The sequence below is a fragment of the Acanthaster planci genome, linkage group LG10 (genome assembly GCF_054643075.1).
Source record: "Acanthaster planci isolate LZ-2023a linkage group LG10, COTS_SCS, whole genome shotgun sequence".
Taxonomy (NCBI): domain Eukaryota; kingdom Metazoa; phylum Echinodermata; class Asteroidea; order Valvatida; family Acanthasteridae; genus Acanthaster; species Acanthaster planci.
The window spans coordinates 4,649,669-4,670,084 of record NC_141786.1 but is presented as its reverse complement, the minus strand read 5'-3'; the positions used below and the strand labels follow the sequence as shown (position 1 = coordinate 4,670,084).

Here is a 20,416-nt window from a genome sequence, read left to right as displayed (position 1 = left end):
CTGATCAATAACTGATCATCATGTTCCCCAAAATATTGCTGTCACACTGTATATCAGGGAAGAACACTTCAAACATTAGTACTTTCATTTATCTTTTTTTGTTGAAACCCTAGAATCCTGATTTCCCCCTGTGGACCTTTAGGGTTTTAAACTTAATGCTAACGTAACAGGGGCTAGCACAGAAACTTGGACAGTTTATTATCTTAATCTTTTCCTTGACTGGTCCTGTTCATTTCATGTTATTATGCGTATTTGAATATCAACAAACAGGCCCGGCATGACAGCTGACAGAGTCAATGCGAGTCGCCGGTTGATTGCAATGCTTGTCACTGAACAGGTGCCAAGCATTAACAGGTGGCCCTTAGGGTGCGTGGAATGATTGGAGGGTTAGCATTCACTGGGGATTCATTATTTGGTTACCATCAGTGTCGCAGTTCAGCAGGTGTTCGCCCAGGTCGCAGCCAAACACTCTCTCCCGCAGGATGCCACGCTGCTTCAGGCCGCGGCGCGTCGGCCTCGCCAGGATGAAGGACCGCAGAAACGTGATCAATTTGCCGTGCTTGTTCAAGACTATCGAAACGGGGGACAAGAATGAACAAGGAAAATGCCATCGAATGTTTCTATCAAAACAGGGTTACCGGTGATCGGCAACAAATGACTGGGGATGGGCAAAGAAGGCCACAGCAAATCAACCTGCTAAGCTTGCTTGAAATAGGCTTAGATATACCGGTACCTACACGAATCTTCCATTAGCGAATGGTTGTTCACTTTCCATTTTACATTTCAGGAAATCCGGAATCACTTTCCAAGCATGTGTATCAATCAGAAACAAAGGGGAAGCTTCCACTTATCCACGTCATTCATGGAAGACCAGTTAAAATGGAAGAGCTACCGGTAAGTTTTAGACGTCTGTTCAACAGAATTTGTGTGAACAGCACTTTCCAGAAATTGACAGACAGGGCTAGCCTGTTTTGGACACGTTTGATTAGCTTGCCCCTAGAACAGTAAACATGAAAACAACTGATCTCTAAACCCTATTGTCACTGCTTTGGTTGGTTAACTGCTTATTGAGTTACTGTAAACTGTCCTTCTTAATTCTTGAAGAAACAGGTAAAGAAACATAGCATCAAGGAATGGTGCTCCAACTATGTGTGAAACCCACACACAAAAATAACCATCTGCTACATTACAACGTAGATTACAGATATGAACATCAGGCAAAAATCACCAATCACCAAACACCAAGCAATGGCATGCTATATACACACATTATCACAATCTTCACAATGCACATGTACGGTACATCAGTGACATCAGTTAGGTTCAATTACATTTCACAAGAAAATATCATTGAGAGAAGTGAAAGCATTTACATGTACATGTACACCAAAGCTAATTGCCGAACTGACAGGTGTAGCAAAGCAAACTTAAATGAGCGGAAAGACAGAAAGACCATTAATATTTCCAACAACCCCTTAAACTATTTGAATTCAAACTTTGTTCGGAAAAACACTGCGATATTTGGATGAACTTCCAATAAAAGATGATCCCATTTTGTTTCGTGAGCTGAAATTATTAATTGATCTTCATATGAATCAAGAAAAGTTTATTTTACAGAACTGTATTAAAAGAAAGTAACAGAAGAGACACAACCTTTCCTTTCTCAATGTTTGCTTGTTTAGGCCTTTTGGGAATCTCTTCACTAACAACCTTGTAATCCAAGTTATCTTTGAAAGACAAGGACGATGAAACATCAATTCTCAGTTTCAAACGGGGTGACATCAGCTCTCTCATGACAGGAACAACCCGCTGAATTCAAAATGGTGCGACATATTTGTACACAGATAAAAACACGACCAGCAATCACGGGCAAACGGAACAGTGTGGCTGTACCGGTACATTGCTCTGAAAAGACAAACACCATCGCATAACCTGCAGACCACACCAGAGCATGCTCACTGGTTTGAGAAACATTAATTCAGACAAACACAACAGAGAGAAAATTTACAGCCAGGTCAATTCAACATGTGGAACGCAAAAACATGCAGCTCACTATGAAGCCAGACTATATCTACATGGACACCAAAGTGGCCCAGAATATATTTCCAGAAATAAACGGTGAATAAGAAGAGTGCAAGTCTTGTACCTGGACTTCCTGTCTCATTTATGCAGCAGACAAGATTAAAGAACCACGTGTGGATTAGTTTAAAAGAAGTGTAACCATCTTTTCACATGGAAAAAACATAGGACAGCGAGACATTTGACAAATCGAGAAAGAGAAAGTGGATGAAAAGATAAAGCTTACTGCCGTCTTATCATGGTTTTTTTCTTGTCACTGTTCATGTCTTGTGATTTGCACCACATTTGTACAAAAGTTACGGCCATCAAAACATGTATTTAGGGCATACACATGTACATGTATGCATAGTTTTGTGTTTGTACATGAACCCTCAAAAGTTGGCTAATACCGGTGCGTATCGCCTTCCCTGCCTGAAATGAATATCAAAAGCCAACCAGTTCAAATATTTTGAACTTTGAGATCATCATTTTCCAGTGTGGACCACAGAGATATTTAATACATTTGAGTCATAAGGGTACGCCATTCAGATGGTACATTTTTAATCCTTTAATTTTCTGCAACTGTAAAGACCAGAATTCCAAGAGGGAAGAAAAGGTATCAGATAAAGACGGATACAGAGAGGGACTAATTCTAGATGAACCCTTTGCAAACATCTTACCCGGACATGAGGCAGACCGAAACACTAACCACATCCGACATGGGACAGTCCACAAGAAACCAAGACGACATGAGGTCAAAAATGTAGTCAATTACGGTACATGAACTGGTGATGCCAATGCACTGCCAGATCATTACAGGATAACTCTCCAGAAAATAAAGCATTCCTACTGGCAAATGCACGTACATGACAGTGAGCAGGAAAAAAGATACGCCAGACGGGGGGAAAAAAAATGGATTAGTCATTCCCTTTCCTAATTATGCACGGGATGAAACTCTTGCAGGGGTCATTTCAAAATGCCGCAAAATGAAATATCAGTCCAGGAAAGAAGTCAATGCCAGGATGCAAAGATGCTTAGGTTGGGAATGTCCGTACCCTTGTCATACTCCTTGACTGGGATCTGATGGTGACTACTGCGGAAGCCTACATAATGGGAAGTATGGAGAACAATCCCTGATATCAGAACTACCATCTGTATATGTTTCCTTACCAAGGCACCAGACTAATCAACAGTTGTCCATAGGCAGGCTACCTTACCAGAATCGATTCCCAAATTTGACTTTGAATTGAATAGAACACTTAACTGTTAGATGGAGTTTGGCTACTCTTAAAAAACGCTCCTCATCAAGAACTATAAATAATGAACATTTGTGTACATAGGCAGGCTACCGTATCTTACAAGGAATTGATCCTCAAATTTGACTTACCTGCTCAGGGATTCTTTAAATTGAACAGCAGAGCAATCAGCAAAACTATGCCAACAGAGGGCAGTCTTTCCAATAAACCAACACCATCCACAGCACCATCATAGAGCCAAAGATGATAATTATTGGCTCTAAGACAAGCACTATCTGGACTACAGACTGTGTGGCATATGTATACATGAAGATGGGTCATTCCATGAGGTTGGGGCTGCATCCAAATCTCTTGTCTAGAGCTAGGTCTAGCTCTTCGCTCCATTGGAAATGCGTGGAGACGCATAGACAATAGACCTAGCCGTAGCTCTGGAAGCCCGTTTTGGACACGGCCTGGGGCACAGTTTGTGATGGTGTTAATTGTTACATGGGTTCCATAAAAACAAACAGCTATTTCCCTACATAAGGATTCCAAATTATACATCTTGCAAGGCTGAATACAGAGGTGTGTGTTACATTTACAGAGTAAATGACCTACTCTACAGGTCATGACAGGTGGTAAAAGTTACCGATGTAACAACAAGGACACCGTAACAAATTGTGCCCCAACCCATGGAATGACCCAGATATGTACGTCAATTCCAGGCCAAGTTCAAGCAATGACCATTTGTCTACTACTGGTCAGTTTTCCCCACTAACCTGTGCACAAAGCACATCCTGGACACTCGGTGAAATTGACCACGGATTGACGAATGACTGTCACTAAACCGTAACCTTAGGTTACCAGCCCCCTACAGATGCTGCCCTCCACCCCATTTGAGGCCCTGTCCAAACCATACGGCTACGGCTGGAAACAGCATGTGACTCTATGAAACAGTGGCTGCAGCCCCAATCTCCATAGACTCACGTGTTGCTCTCAGCCGCAGCCAGTTGATTCGGCCACGGCTTAACATCTGTTTCCTGTGGCTGTAGATGCCAAGAGAGGGCAGCAGACAAGCTTACAACAGCCAAAAAGTCCCTTACGGAACACAAACTACAAACTGAATCTCGGAAGCGCAGCAACAGTAGGAATGAAAACCACCGGGCACGTTTTTCACCGTCTCATCGTACCTGGCTTGGGCGACCTTGGCATGATGTTGACCACCGAGGGCGGTATTTTATCACTGATCAGCTCTACGCACTGCCGGGGGAAGAATCCGACTTCAAAGCCATTTTTCCCCCTCCACCAGGAGGTGTCGACAGGTGGAGGCATGTCAATCACTGAGATCATGTCCCCTACCTAGACCCAAACAAATCAAAAATTGAAGACAATAAGACTAAACCATTACCTACGCTGGGAAAAACCAATGAAACCCTTTTTCACTAATTTAAACAGGTTCTAACATTCTCTTTCTACATGTATTTTGAGGTGTCCTCAAATTGAGGCATATCAATCAATGAGATCATGTTACCAGTGAATAAATTAGTGTCTATCTCAAAATATGGAGGGCCTGACATTTCGATCCAAGCGGAATCTTTCCCCAAGGCAAAATGACAAGTAGACAGGACAAACACCTAAATTGGTGTCAATGCGACTACAAGCACACACAGTAATTCTTGAACCACGCCAAGGATACAGCGTGAAATGCGCTAATGTATACATTAGCGTAAGGGTAGAAAAGCTAGTATGTAAGGTTAGCCTGCATTTAAGGAATTTCTGACCTTTCTGAACACCAGTAAATGTACATTCTTGATTCTACCAAACACAAACAGTCTGGTTCCCGGACTTCCTGATGGGCAGCTAACTCACCTCAAGAGAGATTTCATCGGGTGCCTGTGCCATGTATCGCTTGGTCACATGTGCAGCTGCTACTGCGGGTATGTTGATGGCAGACTCCTCGCTAGCTACTACGTGGTTGCCATGGTTATCGAGCTGAAATAACAACAAATTTCACATGTAAAACTCTAACTTTAACTTCATGCAGAAAGAAAGCAACAGTTGAAAATAAACGTTAAAATTGCTGACCCTGTCCAATTATGAAAATGGATAAGTTAGAAAAAAATGAGCACAACTCAAATAACGAAAAAAATAAAATTAAATCAGTCACAAGTTACAGTAGTTGAACATGACACATATATTCAGCTATAAATAAACTAACTTAAGCTAATAAAATTTCTGAGAAAAGCACCAACATCTACAAAGCCATTTACATTTTAAAAATCAAAATGACACTGGAAAGGCTGGCGAAACAAAAAGATGAAGACGGTGACAGCAAATCTGGGTGAAGCATAAACTTCTCACATGATCAAACATCTTTAGGAAGGTGTCAATTGACATGTTCTAGCTGCCCACTGCATTTTCAAATACCACTGAAACAAGGAACGCTGAGCTACCATAAAGAAGGAAATGCATGTATGGTTTTGTTTTGGGGATCCCCTCAATAACAGGAAACACTGAGACAATTATCTTCGACAAGCTACGTGCCTGTCTAAAAAAAAAGGCACTTTAAATGTGACAAGTGTGTACCACTGCTAAAGATTACAATGGATCATTGTATAGCAAACATACATGTACTTGTATATGGGTCATTCCATGAGGTTGGGGCACAATTTGTGATGGTGTCCTTGCTACATCCAAAACTTTTACCACCTGTCATGACCTGTAGGGTAGGTCATTTACTCTGTAAAACTAACACACACCTCTGTATTCAGCCTTGCAAGATGCATAACAATGTCAATTTGGAATCCACATGCAGGGAAATAGCTGTTCATTTTTACGAAACCCATGTAACAATGGACACTGTCACAAATTGTGCCCCAACTTCATGGAATGACCCACATGGGGTACATGCAATGGTACTTCATGGATAAGCTAGCTGTTTTGCACTGAGAAAAGAAAATAGATTCCTTGAAGCATAAGCTCAATATAATGGTAAGTGCTCAAGATGTTCGTTCACAAAAATTTAGAAAATGTAAAGAGCACTATGACGTTATTTACATTTATACTCTGAGTAAATTCTCCAACCATTAAATTACCTCATGCTTGCTCAGGTTTGTGGAATAAAAAGCAGCATGACATTTTGGGAGGAAAATCAACTCGACAAAATCTCAACAGAAGTACCGTAGGTTTGTGGTAGCACCATGCGGCAATTCTCTGGTGCGGGTTGTGAGGTTTGGAGAAGTGCCGTATGGGAACTGTATGTTATGGACAGCACACTTTATCTGCTGTCAGGAGACCGAGACTTTAAACAATGGGTGGTGAAATTGAAAACAGTTCCTTCATTTCCTTAGTGTGTACATGAAGGTCAGTGATGGTGATCACGAGTAGTAACAGGGAACTCTGCTGCACATCAACAGATTCTCAGTTTCAAAAGAAGTAAGAGAATTAGAGTGCACATGCTGGCAGTCAGTGTTGTATTCGAGTCCATCACAAGTCTTATCACAAGTCCTATCACAAGTCCCTTCACAAGTCCTTCCACAAGCCCTTTCACAAGTCCAGTCACAAGTCCAGTCACAAGTCCCTTCACAAGTCCTTTCACAAGTCCAGTCACAAGTCCTTTCACAAGTCCAGTCACAAGTCCCTTCACAGGGCCAGTCATAAGTAACAGGGTGAACAATGACAAAGGAATGCTTTTGTCACAGTTCATTTGAATAGCTTATAAATTAAATTGAATTGGTTTATGACTGAATGACTTGTGATGGCCTTAAATACAACACTGCTGGAAGTGCAGCAAAACTTGGGGCAAAGTTCTGTCAACTGAACAACTATTTGCAGTCGGTTTAAAGATGACAGCGAATTTTCGCACGCAATTAAAAAGTATGCAACACAGTGGAATTATCCTCTTCAATTTCAAAGACATGAACCACTGGTGAAATAAAACAAAACTTTCTCTTGTAGAGCAAAAACTGTACACGTTCTGGTCTACTGCACCAGCAAGGCACGCTGAATGATCAGCTGCGTGAACAGTCGTTCCTAGCCCTGCAAGCACACGATTCAATTCTGATTGGACATTCCTGACACGTCCACCTTGTTTTTAGCGAAGTGCATAACTGAGATCCTGCATTGAAAGCCTACAATACACGTAGCTGTGCAGCGCCAAAGGCGGTACAAGCACCAAGCTCAGATACATGTAACAACGCGGTTGATTCCACATCGTGGAGTGGGGAAGATTTGTGCCAATATTCAACTCAACGGTCAAAAATTTGACGCTGAAACAAAAATGTGCCACTATAGACACTACGTGTACACGCACATTTATTATAAACCAAAAAGAATTATCGTCAACAACTACGGTAAATCAAAGCTGGCGACAAAAGCATGCAGAGGAGGGAGGGTTTTGTTTATAGGCTGAGTCCTTTACCTTCAAAGCATGTCCGTGATTATCAATCTTCGCCGAGGTGGACAGTCGAAGAGAAAATTGAAAATTTTTGTCTTACTTTCAGATTTCAACAAGACAATTTGCAAACAGCAGGCAGGCAGAGACAAACAAGTTCGACATCTCGGCCCCGCCACATGTTTTAACAATAAAGAAGCGGCAGACCCAGAATTTCTCACTGGGAAAGATAAGGCGGCGGAATCTACATGAGCAACGTACGACCAAAGGGCTCCACCAATGGACCCAGAATTGCAGAACTGTGCGACACAATTTCAGAAAAAGGAAAATTTGAGATTTTCAAGTAACGCCATGCTGTACATACATGTACATATAATTAAAAGGAGGTCGGGGGGGGGACTAGCCACGCCCCTATCATCTTCCTTCTCAATCAATCACTCAGTATGCTACACGTACACCTGCTGAGGATGCCATGTACATTTAACTTAACAGTAACCAGTGTATTAAAGGGTCCACTTGGAACAGCAACATCTGCATTTCTGCCACCAGGGGGCCCCAATGCGTCCAGAGCGACAAGGACTCGTAGGATCAACGGCAAAAGGTGGGAATATTTTGGAAGAGGAAATGCTGGCATTAACTTGCTGGTTTTCTTCGCTAAGCCGTCAGAAAAAAAGCGTGGGGACTATGCCACCAGTTGTTCCTATCATTGTTAGAGGCTTCGTTTATGCAGACACCATGAGTGAAACGCCTGTAACGAGAGAGCACGCCAAAAGAACCTGCAATGTTCCATCGCATTTGTGACCCACTCTGTGAAAACGAGTCTCAAGTCGCTAGAGCCACTTTGGAATAAAAAAGTCCTCTAGGATCATTTTGCACAGTGTAGATCAATACGAACCCACAACTTTTTTTCACCATGGAGTATCCACTTTCATCAGGATGCCAAACTGAGAGATACATCAAGAACAAAAAACTAAAATTTGCTCTTTCCAATACAAATGAAAACTCAAAAAGTGGATCTAGCGACTTAAGACTCATTTTTGCAGAGTGGGTCACATTTAGCAGCTGTCAGGTACACGCATGTTATCTCAACTCAATTTGTCTAGTAGGGGTTTCGATTTCAAAGGATTTTTGTGCAGTCAAGACAGGAAATGTTTGAGACTGATGGCAGACCTCGGAATGAAGACAAAGATAGAGACACGGCCCAGATTTGGACAAAGCCTTCAATTTACCTCCATCCAGTTGAGAACTGGCCCACAGTTGATCATGTCGCCAGCAATCTGTGAGAACCTGCCCAGGTACCGACTTAGGATTCCCCGCACACCCTGAAAAATCACCAGAGGGAAGCTTATCACATTTAATACACATTTCAAATCGAAATATCGCCAGGACTGCCTACCCCTAATTGGTATCAAGAGAACCTGTGGTTCTTTAATCCTTACAGATCAGCTTGTCAGCAGATTTCTTGCAGTCCTCTTGACACCAGTTTTATGAAAATCTGATATATGGTTCTTGGGCCGTGTCCAATTTTCAAACACCGTCAGACTAACCCCTCGATTCCCCACCCTAACTTCAGTCTTGGGCAGCAGCTAACCGGGATCTCTTCATTCATTCTCCCACTCCCATCCACACCTAAAGTTGACTCATCAGATCGCCTTCTACAACACCCCTCAGACATCCGATCATTCTCCTACTCACACTCACACTGATACTCACACTCACCAGAGTATCGTCTGCAATGACATCATCATACCCAACTCTCCATTGTCCACCATGTTGCCTCCCTTGGGCAACTCCATCAGTTCATGTCTCCACTCATTCTCCTACTCACACTCACACTGATACTCACACTCACACGAGTATCGTCTGCAATGACATCATCATACCCAACTCTCCATTGTCCACCATGTTGTCTCCCTTGGGCAACTCCATCAGTTCATGTCTCCACTCATTCTCCTACTCACACTCACACTCAAACTCATCAGAATGTCATCTCCAACAACGTCATCACACTCACGTCTCGGTTGCCACCCTTGCCGCTCTTCCAGCTTATTTCTCTACTCATTCTCCTACTCAAGCTCACACTCAAACTCATACGAATGTCATCTTCCAACACTGTCACACCTACCTCTCGGTTGCCCACCATGCCATCTCCCTTGGGCAGCTCCACCAGCTGGCTGAAGCGCCGATCGTATATGCAGCTGTGCAGCTGCTTGTCCAGCACCCTGAAGTCCTCATAGCAGCGCTTGACCAGCCAGACCTTGCCGTTGCTACAGACCTTGATAGTGAAGGGGTTGTCGGCCAGGTCGCAGTGCCCGCCCCCGCCGCTGCCGTTCTGGCCGGGCTCTTCGAGATCAGGATCTTCATGCATAGACAGCTGCACCAAAAGATAGCAAAGGCCATTTGATTTACAGTAGGTGTGTCCTTTTCAAACTTTCACTCAAATACAGGTACTCAGGGTTTACGACAGTCAAGTTAGCCACAAGTCACTAGAGACACAAACGTATCTCAACACAGTCATGACAGGGCCTACGTACACATGCTTGAAAACAGTGGCTTACCAAATTGGCCAAACTCACTCCATTCAAATATGGGTCATTTCATGAGGATGACATTTTTGACGGTGTCAATTGTTACATGGATTCTGTAAAAATAAACAGTTATTTCCCTGAACTGGGATTCCAAATTAACATTGCTATACAGTACATCTTGCAAGGCTGAATACAGAGGTGTGTGTTATTTTCACAGAGTAAATGACCAACTCTACAGGTCATGACAGGTGGTAAAAGTTTTGGATGTAGCAAGGACACCGTCACAAATTGTGCCCCAACCTCATGGAATGACCCATGTATAAGATCTGCATAGTACATGTACAGTGCAAGCAGATTTATGCACAATAAAATCTGTGCACAGGAAACTATTTATTTCCTAAGAACCCTTCAGACCTTAGCCTACACACTGTTGGTGGTGACAATATTCATCAAGGTTTGCTTCACTGGCATTTTTTGTGACTTACCGAGATTTGGCCCAGCTCCACGTTGTCATAATGGAAGTGAGCACAGTCGTTGAGCTTGGGAAAGCGACTAGTGCCGTCGTGAAACCTGCATCAAGTAAAAAAAAAGGGGGGGAAAAAGAAAACAGTGCAGGTGATGGTTTATGTTTGGACATTCTTGGGACAGTTCAGTCCAACAAACACGGGATTCCAAGTGTTGTGTTTTTTGTGCTACTGTTGCACTGGGTGATGGTGCTATGCAGCATATAGCGATTTCTCATTGCCGGACATACATGTACATCTACAACAGGCTAATGCAGGCGGGGTGTGCACGCTTGCTAACAGGAAGGCAAGCCTGTGACAGGAGAATTGTCTGACACACTGCCAGCATTCTCTGTCCCCCGAGCTGGACCAAGAGAGGGCGCAATTCCCCTAGTAATGGAGGCTCCTTTGGCGGGAACCGCACACGGTGGCATTAATACCATAGAAAAAAACACTCCCCACCAACATGACTCTCTTTTCAACCGATGAGGGAGTGCTCCTGCTCAAGGCAAATACTCCTTACCACTTATTACACCAAAAAGCAAATTCCCGAGGCATGTACTGTACATGGACCTAAAGACTTGCCCTTTTGTTTCTTCGATGGACAATTCATCAGGGTCATCCACGTGGCCCCCTCCCACGTGATCACTGCCACGGCAACCTGAGACGCTCGCATCTTCCTGATATTCATCACTCAGGACATCTCCTTCCACGATTGACAGCTCATCATCGTCTGCCACCTGACTGATGCAGGACAGCAGGTGTCGAAGCTTAAAGCCATCCATTATGGCTGGGTCTTTATCGATATTCTAGTAAATGCCAATCGATTCTTGACTGCTGGTGTGATTTCATTGCGCAGCTACACTGTACATGTACATGTCTCTGTTTTGGCAAGTTGAAGTTGTTATCAACGTTCTTATCACATCTCATTTGAAATTCCTTTCTTACACACGTAGCTCACACTGAGGAATTTACTGGGACTCATCGATATGAAATCGAAAAGTGTCTTACATGTAGGTGCTCCTGTCAATGGTACCAACGATGATTTTTTTATCTCTGGGAAACTTTTCCAGGGCAAGCTACATACCAGTAGGCTCCTCCTGTTCAGATGGCGGCATCAAACAACATGACGCTAAGTCAAACCATCCCAATAGTCGGAGTAAGTCAACGATGCCTTTCCAATCAAACACTGACGCCAGAAATTAGCAATAAATGCCGAACACCACCTCAGGCCGCACCGACTTTCGACTCACAACATCCTGCAGCCTCAGAGGATGTGTTCTAGTAATGATGACGGACGTGGAGATTCTCCAAGATGCTGATTTCAAAGTATTTGTTGATTCATTTCAATCACCTCTCAGTGAAGTTAAACTTCATAAGGTATTGTATCTTTGGTGCAGAAATGTGACCAACATGCTGATACATACATGGGTTGGCATCCATCTACGTGCATATGTAGAGCATAAAGATCAGCCTTGTACCCATACGGTCAACTCCAAAAATGACATCCCACCGTTGCCTGCAATCTTTCATTCTCTCTAGAGAATGTGAGATAACCCACAGCAGGGAAGTGTCTGGTTGACTGGCATGATGATGAAGACGCTGACAGCATCCCATCCAAACGTTATAGCAAAGTAACGTCAATTCCACAACTTATCGGTACACAACCATCAGAACAGTAACTTTACAAGTTTGCAAGCACATGTATACTCAAAGCCAGCACAATGTCCGGGGTACAGTGCCTGTAACCGAATATTCCATACTGGAATTGTAGCTGCACACAAGCAATGAGAAACACTGCAGTACATGTATGTACATTTCTATTGAGTCCAGTTGAGAAACATTTGAAAATACACAAGTACATGTACATGTATTATAAGTTTATTTTGTTTCACTTTCATTGGTAGTTGAGTCGAGCCTGAAACAATGGTCCAAAGTTCCTTGTATACTACGCAGTGAAACTAAAGATAAGGAAACACACACTGCGTTCATTGAAACATACAGGGACAAACACCACACAGTCACTTTCAATGTGTCCATGAAAAGCTGAAATAGTGATGGTGAATAACTGATCCAAAGTTAGACATGTACATAATTGGTTATTAATTGAGCGTTAGAGGCATGTTACATGTACATGTAACTACATGTACGGTACCATCAAGAGTGCTTTTTATTGGTCAAAAATTCCAAATGTCATAAAATATTGTACATGAGCTCATTGTACTGGATATTTTTCTGTTTCCTTTGTTCCTGACATAATTATCTGTAACAAGACGCGTTTCGTGAGCATTCTGTAAACAGAAAGTTACCGCACAGACTGTGGTGCCTTCTCCCCATCTCTGTAGTTTGTGCTTACCAGTACATGAAAAGACATTTGTTTCTTTCTTTTTGACTTTGTTTGTTTTCGTTTTGGTCTTATGAGTTCTGTCCAATGAAGGTTGCACCGGTTTTATCACACAGCGGCACCTCGCTTCACTTCTGATGCTGCACTTTGGGGTTAAGGTCACTGGAAGCTGGGAGAGAGCACGGACCCATAGTGGGATCACAACGGGGAGGCTAGGTGCCAGACAGGCCTCCAACCGAAAGCCCAGCTCAGAAAATGCAAAGTGATACCCAGCCTGCAAATCCTACATGCACATGTATGCCAAATTTGTGAAAACAAAGTACAAGCTGTTTACCCAATGTACAGACTCCCTCTTCCTAAATTTTCACTTCGAACATACATGTACATGTACATGTACATGTACAGTACTCTGAGGTTTAGAAATGTTTCCATCCGCGGCAGCAAACAAGTCTTGAACAATTGCTTCTGCAGGTAGGTCAGAGGCAAAATACAAAAGTCAAATAACCGCTAACAACTCACAATATCATAATTTGAAACACATGTTTCCTTCTTTTCCATGAACTTTTCATGATTTTTCATTGAAGACAAAAGCAAAGGAAATTTTTTCCCAAGACCTTTTGATGTTGCAGATGCAAACTCCTGACAGGAAATGTGTAAGCCTACTCCAAAAGAGTTTTAGGAAGCAGGGATGCCGATGGCAGCTTTGAAGCCTCAGTATTTTTTCATTTTGCAACAGATTTTGTTGAACCATTAAATGTGTCAGCTAAACCAGTCAGCAAACAGGAAGATTGATTTGAGGAAGTGGATGCAAACAGGTGAAACAAAAACCCATCCCACCGGGCCAGGCTGTGTCAAGTTTCTGTTTGCATATGAGTCACTGACACCTTGTCATGCCAGAACAAATTCTCATTAAGAGGCACATGTACATGTTATTTATGTACAAGTACAAACCCGTTCCTGTAATGTCAGCATATGTTCTGTGTCTTTTGAGCTACACCTTATAATTTTTGTAACTGTCAGCGGCACACTACTTTTTCAATAGATTTCTAGATAAATTTCGGCTTGAACATGTACACAGTTTTAGGGCCAAATTTACAATCACTCTTGTGCTATTAGACGTACATGTACGTCTACATGTATCGGTACAGTGCATCTGTACATGTAGTTCATTATTATAGACCAACTCTATGACGTCTAAGACTGTAATTCTGAGAACTGCATGAGGAAGGTGTTAAGGCATGTCTGAACAGACATCACTGTCTATGGCTACATGTAATTCTGCGTGGCAAAATCCAAAGCCTGAGCCACACAAGTACCAATTCAGACAGTCTTTACTTGAGTACATGTACGGTACCTGTACCGGTAGGGTACATGTTGTGAAACACAGAAATCCATTCAGCTATATTCATGCAGTGTCAATTTGGGATTTAGTTTTTTTATTTCTTTGGCTTGGTGTTTTTATAAGTTCGCTGGCGAAGAACACTGAATTGTTGTCACATCATACCAAAATTACATTTTGCCCAATTCATTTTCACATTGGTTAACTCAGAGCATGGCAAGTTGATTCCTAAGGCTTCGACTGGGGCAGTTATAGACACATACAAGTCAGCCTACGCTCATTCTTGCTGTTGGTCACAGAGTGCCTTTAATGAGCAAAGCAAATACGGCATCACATCAAGCAAATAAGACATCAAAAGTGTGACTCCTCATTAACGTGAAACGTCGGCCAGTGTACATGTATTTTGGTCTAGGAAACCAGTTCACTCTTCAGCGTTCGGCGAAAAAAGTTGGCTCAACAGTGGGCAGTTCTACAAAACGGATTACATGTACTTACGAAGAAGAGGACATCTTTTTGATGCGGAAACTGGCTCTCCGTCGCAGGTTTGGCTCCCCATTGCTGTCTATTGTTGTCAGAGGCACCTGCAGACAAACAGACATTTCTTTACACTGGCCCCGTGGCCTTTCAAAAAACAGGACAGATAAACAACGACCTAATATAAAAAAAAAACTGACACAACAAAGAGTTTATTGCCAAACGGTGGATAACTCTCCGGCATCAGGCTTCAATTTGGTAACTCAAATGCCCTGCATTGACATCTCCTCCTCACCCCATCCAAGCCCTCCTGCTTGGGCTGCCTCCATCTTCTTTTACACACTCAGCAATCTGTCTACGGTGAGACCAAAATATTTGAAGGACAGACTCAAAAAGTTAAAAAAGGGTTGAAAATTATTCTGGAATCAAAGAGGGTGCTGCAAGCAGACACAAAGCCCAAAGTTGAAAAAAAAAAAAAAAGCCCCAAAGTTAAGAAAGGTTCTGCTCACGGTACACTTTCACCGATGGTAATGTTTTGCATATCCTTGACTTTCACCTCAGAACTTGTGTAGTGAATTGGAACTGGTTTTCTGGGCTAAGGGCAGATTTGCAACAAAGCACACCGACAGATTCCCATGAAGAGATTATTTCCTGCACAGTGTTTACAGCAACAACTTGCTTTTCAATTTCTATGCAACAAATGGCATTCCCAATCCACAGGTTTGGCCCTTCTCTTGAATGTACATGTACAGCACATGACAGGATTAGATTTTTCTGGTTTGTGAATAAGGATAACAGTTATTCTTATAAAGGTTCCAAGTTTGCTTGTTAAATAGGCCTACAGTACTGTAGGTACATGTAAATGTACTGGGATGGCTGCCAGGTGAATTTGAAAGGATCTGAGAGGGTCAGGGTTAAGGGGCTGGCATGACAAACCTTGGATATCAACTGCCCGCTGCTCTCGTCAACCAAGTGCACTCTTCCTGCGCGGATATCCGCATCATTTTCGGAAAACTTGCGAATCTTCTTGCCTCTGTGTAAGAAAGAAACGACAAGAAACAATCACGAACATGAGTGTGCACGTAAAACCAGATTGCTACTGCAGCACTTTTCTATTCAGAAGAATTAGAGAAAGGACTCAACCTCAGTTCTGGTTTGAAATGTTGAGTGGGTCGTCTGGGAGTTCTTCCTTCGGCCTATCCTCCAACATCCACATGTACATGTGCATATGTACAAACCCAGCCTAGCCTACATGTACATGCACCTCATCCTCATAAGCAGTTCACCACACTGACCTCAAACAACCAATGCCTTGTTATAAGAAGCACATACATGTACTTATACACCTACCTCAATATCAGAAAAAAAATGACGAAGAGATTTGAGCATGGTGAATAGCTATGATCGGACAGTGGACATACCGTAAAGACTACAAGGGTGTATCGGTACGTGTACTGGTACACTGTCTCTACAGATTGCTGGAATGGACGAGAATAAGTGTCACGAGCTGGGTACACTTCTTTTTATACTGTTTGGAAGTACAACTCAACCTAATTTGTTGCAACGGAGGTGTTATACATACATGTACGGTACATCTACATGTAGTAGCTCTACCGGGAGGACCCTAGCCCTACCCAAAGTGACCAAAACCTATACAACTACACATGTGCAAACAACTCGGGATAAACTAACAAATATAAAACAGAGACATGTGGAAAAATTCCTGCAGGCTCGAGCAAGCGAGAATTAATTTTGAACTCGATAGAGGAACTGTCACTCTACTCAATCAACTCCCTCACAAGCTGATTCTAAAGCCTCAACTAAGATTCTACTTTGAATGTTAAAACAAATTTGTGGTAAATGATCACGATAGGGTTTCCAGCAACTTTCTACCTCTCTGTACACACTGTATGGTAGGTACATGTACTTTCCTCTTCAGAGGCATCAACGAGATGGGTACAATGCTCTTTACCCAGGTAAGTTTTGATGTACATGTACATGTACTTCTTGATGGGATTGACGATCCATTCTACAACTGACTGTATCATTCAAAGACTAAAGTACATGTACATATATGCATGCCTTGGTCTCAATAAATTGGAAGTTTTGTCAATGGCTACCGGCAGCCATAAAAGCACTCAAAGGCTCAAGGCCAAAGCCGCAGCCGAGGAAGTGCCTAAGAGGGGCGTGACCTTGCTTCTGGTTGATACCCCTAAAAAAGTGCAAGGACCCATTGTCACTTGAAACTGATCCCAGCCCAACCAATGATGACCAAGAACAAAATACAGAGCCAGAGGGTGTCGCAGGCGAAACAAATTAGATAACAGGCCTCCATAATACTGGGTACGTGTATACGAATGTGTACACGTACCCGCATATCGTGTACTATTCAAGAACACAGCCAAGATATGACCATTTTGGGGGGCGGGCTCGACATGTTCATAATACATGTACAGGCACTTCACATAAATAAGCAAGTGAAGGGAACAGTGAAACAGCTACATCGAGATTCGCTTGAGTTACAGAGTATTCAACTTTTGCAGTTCTGCAATAACAATCATACTTGTGTTCCCTTTCACTGCAATTATGAATTAGCCCGTAAATATAAAAAAGTGTAAATTTAATCGCAACATGTTTAGCTGTTAAAATTGTTTTAAAGTAAACCAAATTTCTAAACTGAGCAGGTGAAATTAACACTAGACAGATACATGTACATGTACACGCCACATCTGATTCAAGCCAGATGTCACACCAGACAAGCCAAAGATCAGGTCATCACGGTGTCTACCAACATTTTTTCTTGGTATTCCTTTTTCAGGGCTTTGCTTATTACAGTCTCTTAATGTGCAAACATGCACTGTACATTGCGCATGTTGACTAGGAACTGACGCACAAACCACCAATTACTGGTTGAGCCATTTCCTTCTGCCCTTGTAAGACTTGACAAACATTCTGCAGTGAGTCAACGTGGGATGTTGCTGTTAATAAATCAGTAAGCTGGATGATGTCCTAATGACTTGGCGGGTACCCGTAGCTGGGAAAGTTGGAACAGACTGTACGGAGTACCGGTGAACCAGTACCAGTATGTTGTAGTCTCTGCTCAAGAAACTCAGTAAACACAGCAGTTTTTACAGCCAAGCACAAGTCCTTGTACCATAGTGAGCAAATTTGTCTTGGACTTATGTATCTCTCCAAACATCAGAACACGGTGGATTTGTTGAAATGTACTTAATAGTACAGAACAGTTCAGGCAACATGCATGACCACATACAACATACATGTACAGCAGAGTACATGTACATACAGTGTACATGTACATGTACTGTACACGTACATGTACATTAGTTTGTTTATTACAGCAGTTTACATGTACGGTACTTACAATAAAAATGTTATGGGGACCAAAAATGTTTTGGGGATATATTTGTGTTCCCCGTCACTTGGTCTCAACGTTACTAACTTTATAAAAAAGAAATTGTCCCCTTAACATGGGTAAGGTGCACCCCGACGCTTTTTGAAATAGGGGAAGGTGTACCCAGACGCTTTTTAAAATATGGGAAGGTGCACCCCGACGCTTTTTGTAATATGGGGAAGGTGCACCCGGACGCTTTTTGTAATAGGGGAAGGTGCACCCCGACGCTTTTTGTATGTACATGAGGAGGCTGTGGGAACTGGAATACATGTAACTGTGGGACAGGATTCTGAACTCACCTGCATGCCCCAAACTGGTTGTTCCCACTGTCAGAAGAAACATGCGGCCGAATATGAAAGAGAACAAAGACAGAAATCACCAGTTAAACATTGCCGAAAAACATTCCAAACGCAACCTGCAAAATATATTTGCGCATGGGTATTGGGTAACTTTACACATCATATCACATTTAACTGTGACAAGACCAGTTCACAAGTGACACAAAGCAAGTGCATAATACCGGGGGAAAAAAACTGCCAGAAATGAGCAAGGCCAAGGGCAAACGATAAACTAGACTCATTGAAATTTATAACACACGTACCGGTAAAGTAAACTTCGGAAAAACCACATTTTCCCTGTAATGCTTGTTACATCAAACATTTCCGTCCAACAAAACAGGGGAAGAAACGTCAATTATCAATATAATGTACATGTACAGCCAATGTTTCATCATCCCTTCAGTGTCATAGCAGGGACTAAATGGACCACTTCACCTTTTCCCATTCAGCAGCTTGTGAAATTGGTTCTTCAGGCGACACCATATTGTAGGCTTCAACGGGTCAAATGTTGGCATGGTTACACAGGCTCTTGGCTACCACATCAAAACATCCAATGAGATCAGGGAGTCAAAGTTGGACCAGACAAGGACGATGAATTCAATTCTCTATTTTCAACTTAGTTGACTCTTGACAGCAGTAATCCACAAGAAAGTAATGATACATGGACTGCAGAGTACATGTACCAAAGAGGTCTCGATTAAAAACTGCTTCTCTGAAGTCTACCCAGTAGATGTACCATATTCATACAGTACATCACAGAGCAAACTGCTTTGCTAGCGGTACATTCCTGAGCTTAACTGTGTGTCTTCTACGGCCGCCTCACGAGATCTTGTCTGGCTTTCAGATCACGGCCATCAGTACCAGTCGCTGTAGGAAACCAACTCAATTCTTACTTCTGCCCTGAACTGGTCACCGCCCAAATCAGACCACCAGGCTGTGTTTATCTCGTCTGTTGAAATATTTGAGAAATCCCTCAAGAGTGTCTGATGCTCAGACGGCAATCGACTGGTGCCCGCGCTCAGCCGGTTCCAACTCAGCCGAAGGCAACCTAGAAAATGCCGCAGTGATTGGAAATTCTGCTACATAGTCAAACGGCTAGCCAGACAGGATAATCACACACGTGCCCACGCTTCAGTGTCTGACCAGCGACTCTGCCCCAATGATTGACTACCAACAATAAGAGCCCCAGATCAGGCGATGACTTCCCGTGTCAAAACCGGTAACCATGCCAACCCGACCTGCTGCTGCATCCTCTCCAAAAAACAAATCCCACTGTCTCTGTGGTTTCCATATCAGTTCTCAGCTAAACAACAGACAGAATAACAAACTGCCCAAAAAACAAAAAAAAAAAAGCAACAATGGGATGCCAGCATTAACCATTTCCTTGAGGATGACTGGCAAACACAATGAGTCAACTTGTTGCTGATGTGGGCTGTGAAAGCTCCCAGTCACCCTCAAGTGGTGGTGATGCATTCACTTTCGGATGATAACTGAATGTTTTGACGATGGGAGAAAATGGACATGTAAAGTAACTGCCTGCAACCTCTTGCACAAAATGAATAACTGCATACGGGAATTACATATTCATACATGTACATATGTGCCTGTATGTACTAGTACATGTACCAGTACTGTACATGACAAATCTGTTGCCCAGTGGGGCAATGCATGTACATGTACACTTTAATGCCCACGCGTACCGGTACAGTGGGTACCAGTTACCGCTACAGTGCACTTGCAATCAATTTCACTTGAGTGAAATTTGAGCAGTGTGATACTTTGAAAATATGCT

The 20,416-nt window shown here is 42.7% G+C and overlaps 1 protein-coding gene across 9 annotated transcripts in view; it reads right to left on the bottom strand.

The window, feature by feature from the left end:
* LOC110988800 (uncharacterized) overlaps positions 1-20,416 on the bottom strand; it is a 61,461-nt gene that overhangs the window by 11,076 nt on the left and 29,969 nt on the right. For 4 of the 9 annotated variants that reach the window (XM_022252643.2, XM_022252644.2, XM_087142003.1 and 1 more), the window contains 11 exons: positions 18,586-18,612; positions 15,811-15,907; positions 14,896-14,981; positions 10,700-10,784; positions 9,812-10,060; positions 8,916-9,008; positions 7,714-7,740; positions 5,163-5,285; positions 4,484-4,652; positions 3,114-3,161; positions 421-570 (listed from right to left, as the gene is read on the bottom strand). In XM_022252643.2, coding sequence (XP_022108335.2) covers positions 421-570; positions 3,114-3,161; positions 4,484-4,652; positions 5,163-5,285; positions 7,714-7,740; positions 8,916-9,008; positions 9,812-10,060; positions 10,700-10,784; positions 14,896-14,981; positions 15,811-15,907; positions 18,586-18,612 — 1,154 coding nt within the window. Of the gene's footprint in view, positions 1-420; positions 571-3,113; positions 3,162-4,483; positions 4,653-5,162; positions 5,286-7,713; positions 7,741-8,915; positions 9,009-9,811; positions 10,061-10,699; positions 10,785-14,895; positions 14,982-15,810; positions 15,908-18,585; positions 18,613-18,887; positions 19,033-19,059; positions 19,977-20,416 lie in introns of those variants that run through there. The other 5 variants (XM_022252650.2, XM_087142004.1, XM_087142002.1 and 2 more) reach the window with 4 other exon arrangements.